Source organism: Parasteatoda tepidariorum, chromosome 2, assembly GCF_982258835.1.
Source record: "Parasteatoda tepidariorum strain Cologne lab strain chromosome 2, Ptep-v5.0, whole genome shotgun sequence".
Lineage (NCBI taxonomy): Eukaryota > Metazoa > Arthropoda > Arachnida > Araneae > Theridiidae > Parasteatoda > Parasteatoda tepidariorum.
The window spans coordinates 40,965,335-40,982,662 of record NC_141756.1 but is presented as its reverse complement, the minus strand read 5'-3'; the positions used below and the strand labels follow the sequence as shown (position 1 = coordinate 40,982,662).

At 28.9% G+C, this 17,328-nt stretch overlaps 1 protein-coding gene across 1 annotated transcript in view; it reads left to right on the top strand.

Annotated features, from left to right (window-relative positions):
* LOC107453741 (reelin) overlaps positions 1–17,328 on the top strand; it is an 87,691-nt gene that overhangs the window by 32,630 nt on the left and 37,733 nt on the right. Inside the window, exons 27-37 of the mRNA XM_087157239.1 lie at positions 40–207; positions 873–1,087; positions 3,458–3,624; positions 6,053–6,257; positions 6,353–6,597; positions 7,009–7,191; positions 10,099–10,369; positions 11,417–11,554; positions 12,301–12,478; positions 12,800–12,970; positions 14,762–14,873. Of these exons, the coding sequence (XP_087013365.1) occupies positions 40–207; positions 873–1,087; positions 3,458–3,624; positions 6,053–6,257; positions 6,353–6,597; positions 7,009–7,191; positions 10,099–10,369; positions 11,417–11,554; positions 12,301–12,478; positions 12,800–12,970; positions 14,762–14,873 (2,053 nt within the window). The remainder of the gene's footprint in view (positions 1–39; positions 208–872; positions 1,088–3,457; positions 3,625–6,052; positions 6,258–6,352; positions 6,598–7,008; positions 7,192–10,098; positions 10,370–11,416; positions 11,555–12,300; positions 12,479–12,799; positions 12,971–14,761; positions 14,874–17,328) is intronic.

The following is a 17,328-nucleotide window of genomic DNA, read 5'->3' as shown; positions in this document are numbered from 1 at the left end:
CGTTGCAAAATAATGTTTCGTTTCCTGATTTGTTTGCAGGGTGCTGCACCAGAAGAACAAAAGCTTGTATCTGCTATATCAAAATCTGTTATGCAACATTATTGTAATTCAACCAAAAAGGTACTGTTGTTAAATGGAGGAGAAAAGTTTAAGTTTCTCATTACAAGACCTCTATTTTTGAGGGAAGGCCAAGTTATTATGTTTAAGGTAATATATTTAATGTTTTTCCATTCTTTAAAAAATATCATCAAACATGTTCGCAATTCTTTTGATCGAAAATAGAGTTATAGTTGTTGGTGTAGGCCATTAAGGCATAGGGGGTGCAATTGTTCTTGTTTTCCAGTGGTGCCACCAACGACCAAGAATTCGACTTCTGCCACATCCATACGTCACACCCATTTATAGAGAGGACCAATTCATACTTCTATTCATTAATTTACGGATCGTAATTTTGACCTGAATCAGAGAACGATCAATCTCCAATCCAGAACCTCCAGAGATATTATTTATTATGGGAACATACAGGCCGTTATGACCTGACAGATTTAACATGCACTGGTCAGCATTTACTAAACAGGGAGTCTTTGGCCGTCTGGATTCAAACTCCCATTTTCATGAATGTGAGTCCAGCACTCTGCGAAGCACGCTATCCCGGCCATGAAGTTTTAGTATAAAGTGTAATTTGAATCTTAAACTTTTGAAGTATATTTCTGAATATAATTTATTTTTTCTTTATAAAGGTTTTGAAAACTTATAAAAAATTATTTATTTTCATGATTAATTTACCCTACTTATGCAAATTATTGATTAATTTTCTTAATAAATAAGAGAGTTTTCAGGTTTTTATTGATTGAAATTTTTAAAATATCTAGATAAATGTAGGCTGCAGTGATAAATTTGACTGGGCAAGTGCTGTTGAATTGGAATATTCTCATGATAATGGAGTGTCATGGTCTATAGTAGAAGAACAGTGTTACTCTGGTGTTCAATGTTATAGCCATGCCCATGAAGCTTCTATTTATTATTCTGGTTTGTATGGAACCTGGAGACGGGTTCTGGTTCCTGTTACACATCATTTGGCTCAAAAGTAAGTTCTTTTTTTTTTAAACTAAAATTAAATTGTTAGATCTTAAGCATTTGTTATTGTTTACAAATTGTTTGAATTAGTAATTTTTGCGAATTGTACTTCTTTCCCTTATCAATGAAGTATACACAGTGGTCAGAAAAATTACATTATTTTTTCAGTTAGCCACAATTACTTTACAAACGTAGTTTACTATACTATTTTTTAAATGTTGTGACTACAAACTACTTTTGAAATGTAGTTACTACTTCACTTCTTTTAGGAGACGAACTTTAACGGAGAACTTCATTTACATCCATGTTCAAAACGATTTCGAATTAAAAAAAATATCGCTTATTTCAATATGAGGAATTATTAAGAAATGTTTACATGAGCCAGTTTGTTATTCTAAATCATTTTTTATGATAATCTGCCTTGTGCTCTACATGTACTTGCAGATTACTATTGGTGTTTCTTTAATAAAATTTTCAATTTAGCTAAAGAATTTAAAATTGACAAGACTCACGAATCATCAAATGACATACAATGTGGTGGATCTAATGATTTATGTGATTAAGAAGGAAAAGTCAAAATTTTAGACTGATAACTTTACATATGTTATATTTTTAGACTCTGATACTTTACAACAAAGCAAAGTGTAAAAAAAAAGGTTGAAATAGAATATGATAAAGCTTTGTTTCAAATCGATCCTCAATGAACATAGGATGTTTATGAAGATTTTGAGGTTTGTAGTGAACATTCACAGAAAGGTAGATGTGATATAACTTCACAAATACAGACTGTATTTCCGAGTGAATCGGAAGAAAACAAAATTTAGTCGAGAACTTATAAATGAAAAAACTAAAGTTTGGAGTCGAAAAATTTCAGAAAAGGATAAATGCACTTCACTAATTCTTGCTTGTATAAGGAGCCAATAGTTGTTCTTAAAAAATTAATTTCCTTGTTAATAAACTAAACTCTTTAAATGATTCTGATTCAGAAATGGATATTGAAGACAACTGTTCAATTTTGTGCTCATCCTCTATTTTTAGAAACTGGAAAAAAGGGAGATCTCAAAATTTTAGTTGATTCCAGTAATGATTCTTCGTAATCTGTAGACCTTATTTCTAACTAGTTATTGTCTTGAGATGGTGCTTTAATAAAGGATGCAAAATGTGAAAAGGATGTGAGGCACATGTATTGAAAAATAAAGAGTGTAAAACTGACAGTAATGAATTTAAGGAATAATTGTACTCATCAGAGTCTTATCCGTGCTTAAGAGGATTACTTACATCATCCAAGAGATTTCTTTGTGAAGAAAAGGAAGATGAAGCCTATTCTGTTTTGATGAGCCTGCTTTTTGTACAACAAGTCATTCACAAGAAATGTTATCTCGACGTTATGTTTGTGTTTCAACTATCTTTTTAACCTTTCATTTGTTCCAAATAATGATATAGTTGTGGGTAAAAATCCTGGAGTTTTAGTGTTTTTCGACTGTTTGCTACTTTTACTCTATGAACACAAACCTTCTAAACCATATCATAAATATGAGAGAGACATTGATTTTAACATGTCCTGAAATGATTCGTGCACTAGTTTAAAGGATGAACGAGAATGGTGGTGGAGCACCCTTAATGTGTTAAGACACAATACTTGGGTGGTATTTTCTAATATATCAGGTCAATTTGATCTGTCACCATTTCTAGAGGCAATAAGCCTTCCTATTTTGGATGGTTTATCGCACTGGCTTATGTGCCCATCTTATACTTAAGATTTCATGTAATCTTGTTGCTTGTTAAAAAAAAAAAACTGCATTTTGCATTAGAAAAATTTGACTGTAGTTTATAATGCGACTGAGATTACTTTACTAATGTTTATGTCTGCTCTTTGATTTTTATTGCATCTCAAGGAAATAAATATTCAATTATGTGTAATAATAAGCTTCCTGTAGAATGAAAGAATTAACATTTGTATGTTTTATTTCATTCATATAAATGTATGTGAAAAGCATTATTTATAATTTATGTTTACCAATTGCAAATAAACAGTTAAACACCCACATTTGGGCTTTTCATATGCACATTTTCAGGTTAATTGAGCAATTACTGTTTTTGCTTTCTTAATTATTAATTGTAGAAAAGTTAAAAATTTATTTCCCATTAGAGTGTTTCGAAAATTGTTTATATAGAGTAATGGGTATGATATGTGTGTCTATAAATTGACAATTTTAAATATGTGTATAGTTTTAATAGATTTTGCTTAAAATTTTGAAAATATGTACTGATTAGAATTTTTGATTAAAACTAGCTTAAAATTTTTAAAATAAAACTGATTAGTTATCAATATCTTTATTTTTAATTATTATTATAGTAAACTTTTGAAATTATTTTTTAGACAAACTTTACTAAGATGGAAACAACAAGTCCAGATTTCTGGTAAATTTGGTCAGTTAACACCTTTTGCTATTGATGAATTTTACATAGGCTACCCTTGTCCTTTACATTGTTCAGGCCATGGTATGTGCGAAAATCAAATCTGCATTTGTGATCCTGGTTATCAAGGTAATTAATGTAATTAAGCTACAAGTAAACTTCTAAGTAATGATTTTTATTTCTGACTTGTTTATTCTGGCAAGAACTTTGTCTTAAAAAAAACTAATATATGTATTAACTGAGTTGTTTGAAACAAAATCTAAAGTGTATCATATCAATTTGAAGATAGTTTAGCCATGCCTTCAATTTTTAAAACATTCATCCGGTTAATAAATGTATGTGGTAAATAAAAGGAACATTTCTTAAAGTGCACTGCAGGATTTCTAAAAGTAGCTGCTTTTCTTTTGTAAGTAAGAAGATAAAAGTAACGACTTTTCTTTTGTATGTAAGAAGATGACTTAGCCAGTGATCGCAAGCGCATTGTTTAAGAAGGAAACGGTTCACGTTTTTTGCTTCCCTGTATTGGTACCTAAAATAAATAAAACTTCTTCCATTTATGCCTTTCTTTGTATAATGTTGCTCGCTTAAACAGCATAAAAATTTATTTCTCAGCAAAAAGTGTTCTCGTAACAGAAGAAGGCAAGTAATTTTTAACTCTTTTAAACATAATGCTGTCTTGATAATTTATCCTAATACCATGCTTTTTGTAATTTGTCATACTCATTATATCGAGCTTTTCTTATATATATTAAAAATTTTAATATTGTATAATTCATTTAAATGAAATAACATATTTATTATTAAGGTATATGCTATAAACATTTATATACCACATAAAATTTTCTAATTTCTCAACCCAATTTATACAATAGTAAAATAATTCACTGTTTTATCACAGACAGACAAATTTAGTAATTTCAAGTATTGGCATACTTTTTATAATTGCAAAGTTGTGGCAGTTAAACATTATTTTGATTAGTTTGCTCTTGATCATTAACATACTCTCTACAGTAAAAAAATATTTTCAGCCTAAACTATTTAAATATAAGTAAAATTTTTAATATTTCTAATACAAATAATCCCAAGGTTGAGAAACAATGCTCTAAGGCCATTTATTTCTATAATTTTTATTTTAACACAATTGAATTTTTCTGATTTTATTTTCTACATTCTTTACATTCTGCATTAGTACTAATATAAAATAATTATGCATTTATCTATTTTAAATATTTCAATAATGTCAAGACATTGTAGATGATATATCATTTGTTACTTGCACTTTCATACTTGGTATCAGTATCAATCTCAATTTAGAGTTATTGAAATGAAGAGAAGGAGGAGGAATATTTACATTTTAATAGTTAATTTCATAGTATAACGGAACTTAAAAACTTGAAATTTCAGTCTCATGCTTTTAAATGCAAACTATGCTTATGTTAGCTTTCTATCCTGAGTGATCACTGATTGTATTGATCACATTTTTTATATTAAACACACCTAAAATGCAACATATCATAGGTTGAAGTTTGATTAATATCCCACTAACCATGAGATGTTTTTGTGTTATAACAAAAGATAATTATTATGCATAATTTACTTTCATTCTAATGTATTCCTTTTATAAAACAATTTTGTCCTAATACAAAGTTCTGTACCATCTATATCAATGTACTAGTCAAACCCCCAAAAGTTTCAGAAAATCGTGGGGTTAACTTATACACTAGTGATAAAGCTTAACATTTGTTGATCTTGAGATATTGAAAGAGATAGATGAATCTGTATCAATCTATGTGTATATGTATTTTTAATATGTTATTTGCAATTAATTATGCATTTCCTCTTTTATTTTCTTTACATATAAAGGTTTTTTTAGAAACAATGCTCTAAATTACATTCAGAAAAAAATTAAGAATAAAAAAAGTTAAGATAATTTATTTAAGAGTATTTCAAAAAAATGTTACTCAATGTATTGGATAACATTAACAGTATTGCTATACAGATTCCTCTTCAATGGATTGTATTTCATCCTCATCTGCTGAGTTCCACAAAAAATTGTTTTTATCCCCATTCAAAGAATTCGAAGTTCCACACTTTTAAAAAGGTTTTTTAATAACATTTAAATCACCATTTTGCCTTTCATTTAGTATTATTTGTGTCACATGACATTTATAGGAGCAGCGTAATTCCTATTTCCCATTTTTGCAATAGTTTTTTTTCTGTTTTCATCAAGCATTCATTCCAAAAAAATTGAATTTTATCCTTGAAGGGTATTTTAGTTATAGAAATTTTCATACTTGGTTTTTTAAGTCATCAACTTATACACCCGGCATACCAGAAATCTTCTATCTTATAATGAAAAATAATGAGACCTACTTAAACAGCAGGTCAATTTATACACCGATATATATGGTAGTAATTGATTTAGGTTAGAGTCAACAGGGTTTTTAAAGGGGACAATTAATTACAATAAATTCACTATGTGTATGAGAAATTCTTTCACAGTAACTAATAAACATTAAATAAAATTTTTATGTGTGTAATTAAAAATATTTGGCAGGTCCTACATGCAGCAGTATTCAACAAAATCCTGCTGGAATGGTTGATCGCTTTGACGATACATCTGACATTTTTACCAAATGGGAGGTATTTGGTGGGCTGCTTGGTCTTGGTTGTGGAAATCTTTCTCTAGGAAATTCCCTTTACTTTGGCAAAACTGGCTATCGACTTGCTCACACTATGGATTTGGATACTTCAAACTTAAAGTAGGTTAAATTGTCAACTTCATTTGTATGTGTATCTTTATATTTGTTAACTGAATTTTGTATTGCAACAAGCACAAGTTAATGTTATTTTAAAGAACTTTACAGTTCATTATTCAGTTGGGAAGCGTTCAGAATACAGCAACGTGCCGAAGACCTCTAAACCGTAAAGAAAATGTGTTTGTGCAATTTTCAACTGACCACGGACTCACATGGAATACTCTCAGAGAACTTGATTATGAAGTTTTTAGTCTTAAACCAACATCTGTTGAGTTGCCTTTTCCAAAGGAAGCAAAATCAAGCAGTACATCTTTTAGATGGTGGCAACCAATGGGAATTAGAGGTTTGTACAACTTTCATGGATAAGTCAATATTAATTATTATGTATTAACATTGTATTGTCATCGAGTCTGTAATTTATCAACCTTGAGAGACCACCTAGCCAAAGAAGATTCAGAAATTTTTTTCAAACTTTTTGTTATTAGGAGATAGAGCAGAGTTTGACAAAAACTTTCCTGAACAGCAAATTCTTCAAAAAAGCTACATTAAACACGACAGACTATTACTTTATTAGATCAGTTCTTAAAATTAATTTTTTTGTGATACTTATGTAATTATAAATTTATAAAACGTCTCATACATTTTTCATTATTGCTACTAATTTATTTCAAAAACTTTTTGTTTTTAAATACTGTCTAAACATATAATAACTATTTTACTAATGAGAAGTGTTAATAATTTTTTTATCCTATAGGGAAAGAAAATTCACAATGGGCCATTGATAATATTCAAGTTCTTGGAAATCACAAAAATGCCAAGGGATTCCAAGATAATTTCAATCCAATTACAATTGAAAACTGGTTTTTGACTCAACATGGGGCTCCTAGAGCTGGCTGTGCAGCCGCTGGACGTGCATTAACATTTGCTGCTGATCACAGTATATCTTTTTTACTTTTGTACTTTGTTTTAAACACTGAATATTGTTTAGAGATGAAATTGTCATATTTGTGTTATAAATAGGATTATTGTTAAACTACTTTTTATATATTTTTTTAAATTAATAATTCATAAAATTTAGTTGTAATGACATATAACTAGATATAGTTCTCTTTGGATATTACATCTGTACCAGTGGAATATTTGCGGCTAATGATAATAATTATATATTATTCTGCATTAAAATTGACAAGAAGTATATAAAAAGCTGAAAAAGTCAATAAGTGCTCAGGCTCAGAAAATTGTAAAAAATCGTATTTGGTATGCTCAAGTAGCAAAAAAATGGATTTTGATTTGATATAAAGCAAAGTGATGAGGAGAAGGACTATCTTTCAATAATTATATCTATTGCAATTGGTATGTGTAAATCCCCATGAACTAAATGAATACAACGTACCGCCTTGGTGTATCAGTGAAGGTAGAGAAAAAAATTATTAGATAATGATAAAAGAAATAGTCGAAATAATGCAAGATTGGCCACTTTTAAAAAATCGATTAATATGACAAAATTTAGAGTGGTAAAAAGACAATGAGAAGTTTTGGCCTGACTGTGAAAGAATACCGATTTGATGCTGGTTGTGCCAACAATATTGATCCACGGCTGCAGGTTCATGGTCAGATTAACGAAAAACATAATATATGACTGATGCACCAGTGTAAATCATCACTAAAAAATAATGATGAAGAGAAAGAACTTTTGGCGTGTTTAAACTCAAGCGCAGACACTGAGCAAAGTTTAAGGAAATTTAAAATTAGTTTCTCATTCGGCTTGGTTCAATTCTTCATCACAAACTGGTGACCCTTCTCTATTCGACACAGATAAGTTTGGTTATTCAAACAGTAATTATAAGAAGTAACAAACAGTAACTATCAGAAAGAAATTCATACCAGAAGTGCTTTATGGTTAAGAGCATTCTTTTATTATGAGACTTCACACTTCGTCGCTTTGAAACTAAACCATAGTAACTCAAAAAAAATCGAATAATGAGATATTTGAGTAATTTTGTGTAAAAAAACGTGTTATCTTCATAAGTTCCATAAAATTAATTTAGAGAGCAGATGAATCGTTATGTCATTGGCGCGATTCGCCATCTTGAAAAGTTAGAAATCGCTCTCCTGAAAAACTTGCTTTTTTGAGTTACCATGGTTTAGTTTCAAAATGACGACTTGTACTGCTGGTACCATCATGAACAGAGGGAATAGTTTACGCATACAGGAGCAAATAGACAGATCCCAAAGAAAATCTAATGTTGAAAGATTTCAATTTAAAACTCCTCCTTCATGAATTGCAGAACGGAGAGAACATTTTGTGAAACATCAGAAAGGTCCAATCATCTAATCATCTCCTTTAATTTCAACCGAGGCAATGACTATTCAAAGATTCCTGTAACATTACATCTATTTAGTCTGTTTTTCCCCCTACTAGATCAAAATATGAGATGCATAAAAAAATAAGGCAATGGCCAAAATCATGGTCAAATAAAAAACGTCATGCCATATAGATTTGCAAAAGGAGTTTCGTAGCAAGTTCCAATATGGTATATTTGCTGACGCATCAGGAAAAAAAGGAACCTAGCACTGTTATGAAGAGTCTATCATCCAACACGACTTGGAAGCAAGTGACTGCAAGCGCGAAGAAAGTCTCCATGAGGGATTAGTCACCGCTGATTTGATGAATAAAACTGATGTGTAAATGAGTCCTGACCAATCAGAGGCATGGACATGCATATCTTTCCAAATAAGGCATTTAAATACTTGCTACCCCATCAGGGGACTGTCTAGGCCGAATTTACTACCGTTTAGCGGTACCTTCACAAATTCAACTTTAGGAAAAACGGTAGTTTCACAAATTCAATTTTAGGAGAAACGGTAGTTTCACAAAATACTTATTCTTAAAATTTCATTTTTGTATCCCTTAAGAAACGATAAATCCATATTTTTGTGTTGATTTTTTAATATAATTTTTAATTTTTCACAAATTACGTCTAAATTTTCACAAAATAGGTACCTGTCAGAAAAACCTAGACAGACCCCTGCCCATGCTTGCAAGGACGATTGCATTTGAAAGGGGATTGAAGTTGGAACAGGTCAGATATGATCCCCAAAAAGGGTGAGCAATATCCTCTTGAGAGAGAAGAAAAAAATACAAGACAAAATTAAGAATCATTCTAAGGGGAGTGAAACTGACTCTGAACGACAAAAGAGTGAATTCGTTAAAAAATTATGAAGAGAATTCGAAAAAATAACCATCACAGGAAGAAAAAAAAGAGCTGAGATAAATTAAGTGGGGGAGAATGCAATTAAATGGAACGAAGCTGATGAATAATCACAATTGATTTACAAAAAAAAAAATGAAATTAAATTAAATATAGTCACATATCACTGTGATAACATAATTTTTTTTTCTTCTTATGCTTATTATCATGAGGAAAATGTATTGCTTCTTTATTTTAAACTATTATTTAAATCATCTGAAAAGTACTGTAACTGAAATGATATTTGAAATAAATAATTCTTAAATTTTATTTTAAGCAATCTGAAAAGTCGTTTTTTATTTTTTTTATGTATATGAATCTTAATGTAATTATGTTCAGAAATGAAATTAAAAATAAGTTCTAAATATGTAATTAGAAAGCCTATTCTAAAGAGTAAAATTCGAATTAAAAGGCAAGGAATTGTATATTTTGTACTTGAATTTTCTTTTTATCTTATAATATAATCAAATTCTTAATGTTTTATGTAGAGTACAAAATTTTAATCAAAATTCTTTTATTCTTCACAATGTTTTTTTTTTCTCAATTTATGTTTGCTTATAAAGTGCAAAATTTTAATTTCTTCTGTTTTTTAGCTGAAGAACATTATGCTGAAACTTGGGACTTTGAAATACATCCCTCATCTTTCTTACAATATGACATCAATCTAGGTTGTGGGTATCATGTCAACCCATTTAATGTGCGTCTTGAGTTTTCTTTAGACAAAGGCCGATCATGGTCACTCGTGGCTCCTCCATGTTTACCTCCTGATGTTGGTTGCATTAGTTTTTCTTCCGGAACAATACATTCTTCTGATCAATATAGTAACTGGACTCGAATTACAGTCAATCTTCCGCAGAGAGCACTGTACGTTGATACCCTGCTCTTAAAATTTTGATTAAGGAAGTTTTTTGTTTATTGTGTGGTGGAAAATATTTTTAATAATGCTATTTCAATAACTAAATTTTATTTAGCGTTAATATTTCTTTCTCCTTATATTAAAATGTTTCTTATTTATGATACTCAGATGAGACCAGAAATTTAATAATCTTAATATATGAAAAATAGATGTTTTTATTCAATCATATAATAGTTATCAAACTTTAGACCGTTCATTTGTTGAAACTATTGGGACCATATTTTCCAGATTGCGGATAACAACCTATTTCGGGATTCAACAATTCAAATTTTTAGAAAAATAAGTATGTTTATTCAGAAAAAGAACGTTTTTGCATCTGATTTTGTAACTTAAAATATCGTCTGCGTAAAAATGCATAATTTAGGTTAGGTACTCAATACATTGAAATTGATTCCTAGCATGTGAAAATAGTACAATAATTTAATCAAAGTTATTTAGACTTTTTGAGCTGCTTTTTCAAAGAAAAGGTTAACTTTGACAGCATTTTAAGCATTTATTAACTTTTTTTTTGCTGAGGTTTTAACTTTGTAATTAAACTAAGATAAAATTTTTCTTTAGTTTCGTACCTTTTGTTTTACCTCTAAAAAGTAATTTAACTTTCTTTTTACATTTATGGAAGTAGCTTATCTTTTTAACTCTATTTTCATAGATGTCTGGAGCACTTAACAAAATGATTTATTTGGAACATACTTTGATCTGAAGCGTTATTTTTTAATGAATATGTATTTTTTATTTATTAAATACTTTTCTTAAAGTCTCGTTGTCATATAATCATAAAACAAATATGGGATGTGTGTTGATCTAATGGTAAAGCCATGGATTAATTTATTTTAATTTGTATTAAAAATAAAAAAAACTTCTTGACTGAAAAAGAAGCATTAAAACAAATGTTTCAATTTTTGTTGTAATGGCAAATTTAAACTGTAGTCACCTTAATTCCAATTGTAAGTTTCAAAATATTATTTATTTATTTTTAAAAAAAATTCTGTTTGCAGTTCTCCATCAACTAGGTTTCGTTGGATTGAAACAATGAGACATTCTGGCCATGCATGGGCTTTGGATAATGTCTATTTAGGAGATGGTTGTCCTTGGATTTGTTCTGGACATGGATATTGTGCTGGAGATAAGTGTGTGTAAGTAATAAACAAAATATCCATCTGTACTTATTTCTCTTTAAATAAATAATGTTCACAGAAAATTATAGAAAGACTATTACATGAAAAGAGATGCTTACTCTTGAAAACCAGCATTATATTTGTTGATTGGATAATACTCGTTACCTATTTTTAACCCATGGAAACAGTTCCAACATTAATGGAAGCATGATTTAAATAGTAACCTTGAATTGAACCCTATTCTTGGTTGGCACTCCTTTCTCTCATTTAAGCTCTAATTAAGCCTACACTGCTTCTTAATGCATCTCTACATTGAATTCCATTTCATTTTTCTACTTAAAGTAACACAATATTGAAATTTTTTTAATTTATAGAAACAATTGCTTTTTAAATTTTGATGTTAAATTTCTTTGTTAAAACTACAAATGTTTTAAGGTAGAAACATATGCGAGGAAAAGCTTTCGAAAGGTAAGATAAATCTAATGCTATTGGGACTTAAAACTTTTAAGCTATATCTGAATCAGGCTATATGATATTGATTGATATTATTAGGGCTTTTTAATGTAAAATGTACCTTTATAGAAACTTACTTTTTAACCTTATTATGTGTAAATGTTACCCTTTTCAACATTATGGAAACACTAAAACTGCTATATTCATTTAAATTATTTATTTTTTCAAATGCTGTATATATTTTATGTAACTTCACTATTGCTTTATGTTTTTCAAATTTCGTAAGGTAAACATTTCAAATATCCAATCAGGTGTGATAAAGGTTTCAAGCTACCTTACTGTGTACCTGAAGATCCATTGCCGTGTGAATTACGTGATAATTTTGACACTGGTGCATCTAACATGACTTCATGGCCAGAAATATATGGTGGTGAAATTAGCACCCGCTGTGGGGTGTTGGTTAGTGGTTCAGCTTTAGTGTTTTATAAGGTATGTTCCTTGTTTTATTTTTATTTCAACAAATTATTAAATTCCTTATTCCTTGTTAGAAAAAATTTAAATAACATAAATTTAGATAAATCATATAAATAAATATTGTAATTCAAGACTTCCTTAAGGCTATTTCTTAGTATTTTTGTACCTCAAATGCTTAAAATTGATACATTGTCTACTTAAAAACTAAAATTATAAAATCTATCACTAACTACACGTAAAAATAAGTTAAGTTTTTTTTGTGTTGATGGTAGTGTAATTTACTTTGTTATAGTTAATATTCCTTTTTATTCTTTTAAACTATCATTAATATTTCAGGAAGGAGTACGGATGGCAGTCACGCAAGATCTGGACCTAACAGCTGCTCAATATGTGCAATTCACTCTGAAATATGGGTGCCATAATTCTGTTCCAGCCACTGTCACACGGGGAAATGGCATTCTTATACAGTATTCAAACAATGGAGGAATTACTTGGCATTTATTAAAAGTAATTAATATCCTACAGAAGATATTTATACCTTACATTTAAGACTGTTCTTTGAAGATTCTGTCATCATATTTAATAATGCTTTTTAGAAAATATGTCACTTTCATTTATTTTTAATTATGTAGCAGCTGTTCTTGACTGTTTGATTAAGTTTTGTCCATCTTTAACCAATGCTTGCTATGCTAAATATTAAAATGGTGCAAATATCAGTGTAAAAAAAAAGCCACGGATTTGTTAAAGTGAAAAGAGTTTGTGATTTAACATTTTAATGTTCGAAAAGTTACCAAACACTTCAGTTTTAGAACACCTAAAAAATGCAAAAATGGAGAACTACCCAAGAATTTTTAAAATTTTTCTCTAAGTGGGAAAAATACTCCAAAATTGGGAATTTTTTAAAAAAAAAGTTTAATAAATTATTAATAACTATTTGTCCAATTTAAAAGCCTGATAAAAAATTTCAGCAAGATAGCTCTAGTGCGACGTAAATTAACAACAACAACAACAACTCAAAATTTCGAAGTGGATTGGACTAAGCCTACCTCAAACTTTCAAATTATCAGAAACTTAAAATTTAAGAAGTATTTAAATAGATGGAAACAGAGCAGTTTTTAAATTTCAGTATTTAATTGAAGAAGAAAAATTACATTAGATGATCAGGGTAAATTTACTGCATTATACCAAGTTACAATATTCATTACATTGCTGCATCAAGTTAATTGTACTTTAAAATATTTGTCTAATGTTTTTTGTTTAAACACACTGTTCACATGTTTCAGTGTTTAATACACAAATTTATTTTTCAATGTTCAGTCGTAGTAATCGTCGAAAAAAAATCTTAGAAATATTTCCACGTGTTGTGTGTGTTGGTCATTATTTAGGTGCTCTCATTTATGGGAAACTGCAACAATTGAGACTTGAACTAATGAGACTCTACTGTATACCAGTTTAAAAATAAAGCTTTGCTTTGAGTTTAGAACACTAAAACAGTAGCTTTTTATTTTTCTTCACTAAAGACCTTCAAAGAAAATACTTTAAGAAGAGGATTGATGTGATTGTTTCCCTAAATTTTTCAAAGTGTTCTAGTTCAACTTAATTGATATTACCCACTCGAAAACATATTTTTGCATGAATTTTTGTGCTAAAACTATTTTAGACTTGCTCCAAATTTTCTTTACTTTGTTCCAATTTTTTTCTTCCTGTTAATTCACTTAATTTGCTTCTACATAGACACGTTTTGCATATAAAATTACTTTAAACTTGTTTTAACTTTGTTCAATTCTTTGTAGTGTTCTAAAATATAAATTTTACAAAAAAATGTTCAGTATCTTCTTTAAACCTAAAATCTAAAACGAGTATTCAAAACTTCTTTTTAGAAGTAAGGGATGGTAAATTTCTAATGATATCATTGATAAATTACTCTTTCTATTAAATTGAGTAATTAAATTTATTTCTAATTGCAAATTTAGGTAGAGAAACATTGTTATAAACTACTCAGTAACTGTAATAATGCTCTACAAGTTTTACCATTGCAATGTCGGCCCCAGACTGAGTTTGGCGTGGGACATGGTTACAGAGAATTAGTTTTTACCATCTTATTCGAGTTTGAAACTGTGCTCAGCTGAGAAATTTTTGTATAAATTTGTCTATATTAGTTCAAGAGTAATGCATAAAAATTTCATTAAAAACCAAGTGAAAATTGTTGCATAAGATATACATTTTCTGAGACTCAGTCACATTTTTGTAATAGAATAAAGACTTTTATTGAAGTTGTATGCATTTTATCATTGATAGGAACTACATTTTTCTGCTGAGACATCACCGCAGTACTACATGATACCCCTGAAAGATCCTTCGGCTTTAACAAATTCAACACGATTACGATTCTGGCAGCCTCTAACAGTTGGTAAGATAATATGATTATGATTTGTTTGTTAAATAAGATAGATTTTCTATGGCTGTTTTACTAAATAAATTATTTGTTTTTCTCACATCCAATTTCTTAAAGGATTTTTTTTTATAGAAATAACTTAATTTTTTACATTTAATATCCTGTTTTTTTTTAAATTTTTACACAGTTGCAATTAAATTCTCAGCTAAAACAATTTGTACTCTATTTTTTTATTTTTTTGTTTGAAAATTTTTCTCAAATAGTTTTTTTTTGTGTTAAGAGTTTTGCTTTTTCAATTGATTAATATAATTCTCAGATAGTCTTATTATTCAATGTATTTTAAAAGTTACATTGTATTCATTCATGGTGAAACATTAGTATCTATATATTTAGAGTGGAACCCCAATTTTGCGATTTCCGTCTAACTAGCGTTAAAAAATCCATTTGTAATGCATTAGAGTGAACACTGTAGAACGCTGTGGAAATCAAATTCAGAACTTTTAGATATTTTTTTTTTTGCTTTAGAAGCATCTTGCAGGTCATCAGAATCAATAAAAAGAAATAATTGCTTAACCAATTCTTTAGTGTAATGTACTTTAAATGATTGAATAATTACAAGATTAGATAGTTGAAATTTGCTGGAAAAAATTCCATTCGCAAATTTTACAGTTTCAGCTCCCATACTTTCTTCCTCCTTTCACAGACAAAAGGACAATAATATAGAATAGAAAGCTATTAGATAATAAAATAGTAGAAAAGCTTATAAACAAGTCTCCTTTTTTAGAAAAGAAAAAAAAGTTGTATAAAGCAGGATTTTCTTAAAGAGGATAACATAATAACTGAGATAATTTTACATTATAGGTACAGGCAATTTTCACAGACCAGTAGTAAGTGACACTGGAAACAGGATAACGAACAACATAAAACTGGGGTTCCACTGTATGTATATCTACATATATATACACAGTCAAACCTCTATTTAACGAAATAGCAAAATCCCCATAAAAAGTTTGCTATATGAAATTCGTTAAATAGAAATCACCATTTGAAATACTTAAACAACGCAAAATAGGTTTCAAATTCATAAAGACTAGACATAATTAAAACAGCAATTGTAAATTATTATCTGCTGTTTATTTTATAAATCTTAAAGGAAGTCTGCATGGGAATTAAGAATAGAGCAAAACATTATCCAATATTACACTATCATGCTACATCAGTTTTCCCATGGTCCTTAAAAACTGCTTAATTTTTATTTTGGGAAATAAGGGCCCTTAAAAGTACTTAATTTTGTTATAAGGTTTTTAAAAGTCCTTAATTTTTTAGCATCACTAAGGATAAGCAGAATGTTACATAAAAATTTAAATCTACTCAACTAAAAGATCCTTAGATTTTAATAATCATTTTATTCAGTTAACATTGCAACTTAATATACTGTTTTTTAATTTTTGTTAAATTTTTGGTTGCTGTAAAATTTGTTCATGTTTTTCATCAGAATGTTTAGTAACATTATGCAAAGTTAATTCATAATAACACATTTGGCTGGAAATAATTTTGTTAAAGTTCATCATAAAAGTAATTATAACACGTTTGCTGGCCTAGTAGCGAAATATAAAAACTTCCTGTAATATTTTTTCAATGTTTTTGCCAATTTTCTTTATTTACTGTTTTTTAGTATACATGAAAAAATTGCAAATCTTAATTTCTGCACACTTAATTTTACAATTCAATTTCAATGAAATCATTAAAAATGGAATACAGATTAGTTTCATATGTTAACTTTTATAATCTAAATGAATTTAACTTTTAACAATCTGAAATTTTTTCCTTCAAAAAACCCTTTTTTGCAAAAATAGCCTGGTACTTCTTTGCCCAGCTCTGTTAATTAATACAATTATATCAGTGCGTACATTATGATAAAATTACTTATTATTGTTTTTTTTATTGATGTTTTTTGAAGGGTAAATAATTGGCACTGTCACTGGTTGCATAAGTCCTTAATTTTTCAAAAAAGTGCTTAATTTTTTCAATAAAAAGTCCTTAAAAGTGGTTAATTTTTGCTTTGTTAAAAGAATGGGAACCCTGTACATACATCTTCAACTAATGAAAGCTAAATATCCTGTATGAAATGCAAACAAGGAAAAGAATTCCATTGCTTTCTCTAAAAGTTAAGTGGCTGCGAAAATCAATTTAAGGTCATTATCCCCATGCGTTAACAAGCTTAAAATGTTCTGAAATATTTTGAGATATAGGGAAAGTGGTTCTCAAGGAAAAGTTCGTTAAATAGAAAATTCCCTATGCTATTTAAGTTCTTTTACAATGAAATTTCCAAATTATTCTTGGTTTCTCGAAAAAAATCGCAAAATAGGGAAATTCGCAAAATGGAAGTTCATTAAGTAGAAGTCCAACTGTATATTGCATTTAATAAACTAATCCTTAACACTTGCAAGGCTTTATTTTGAGAATATCA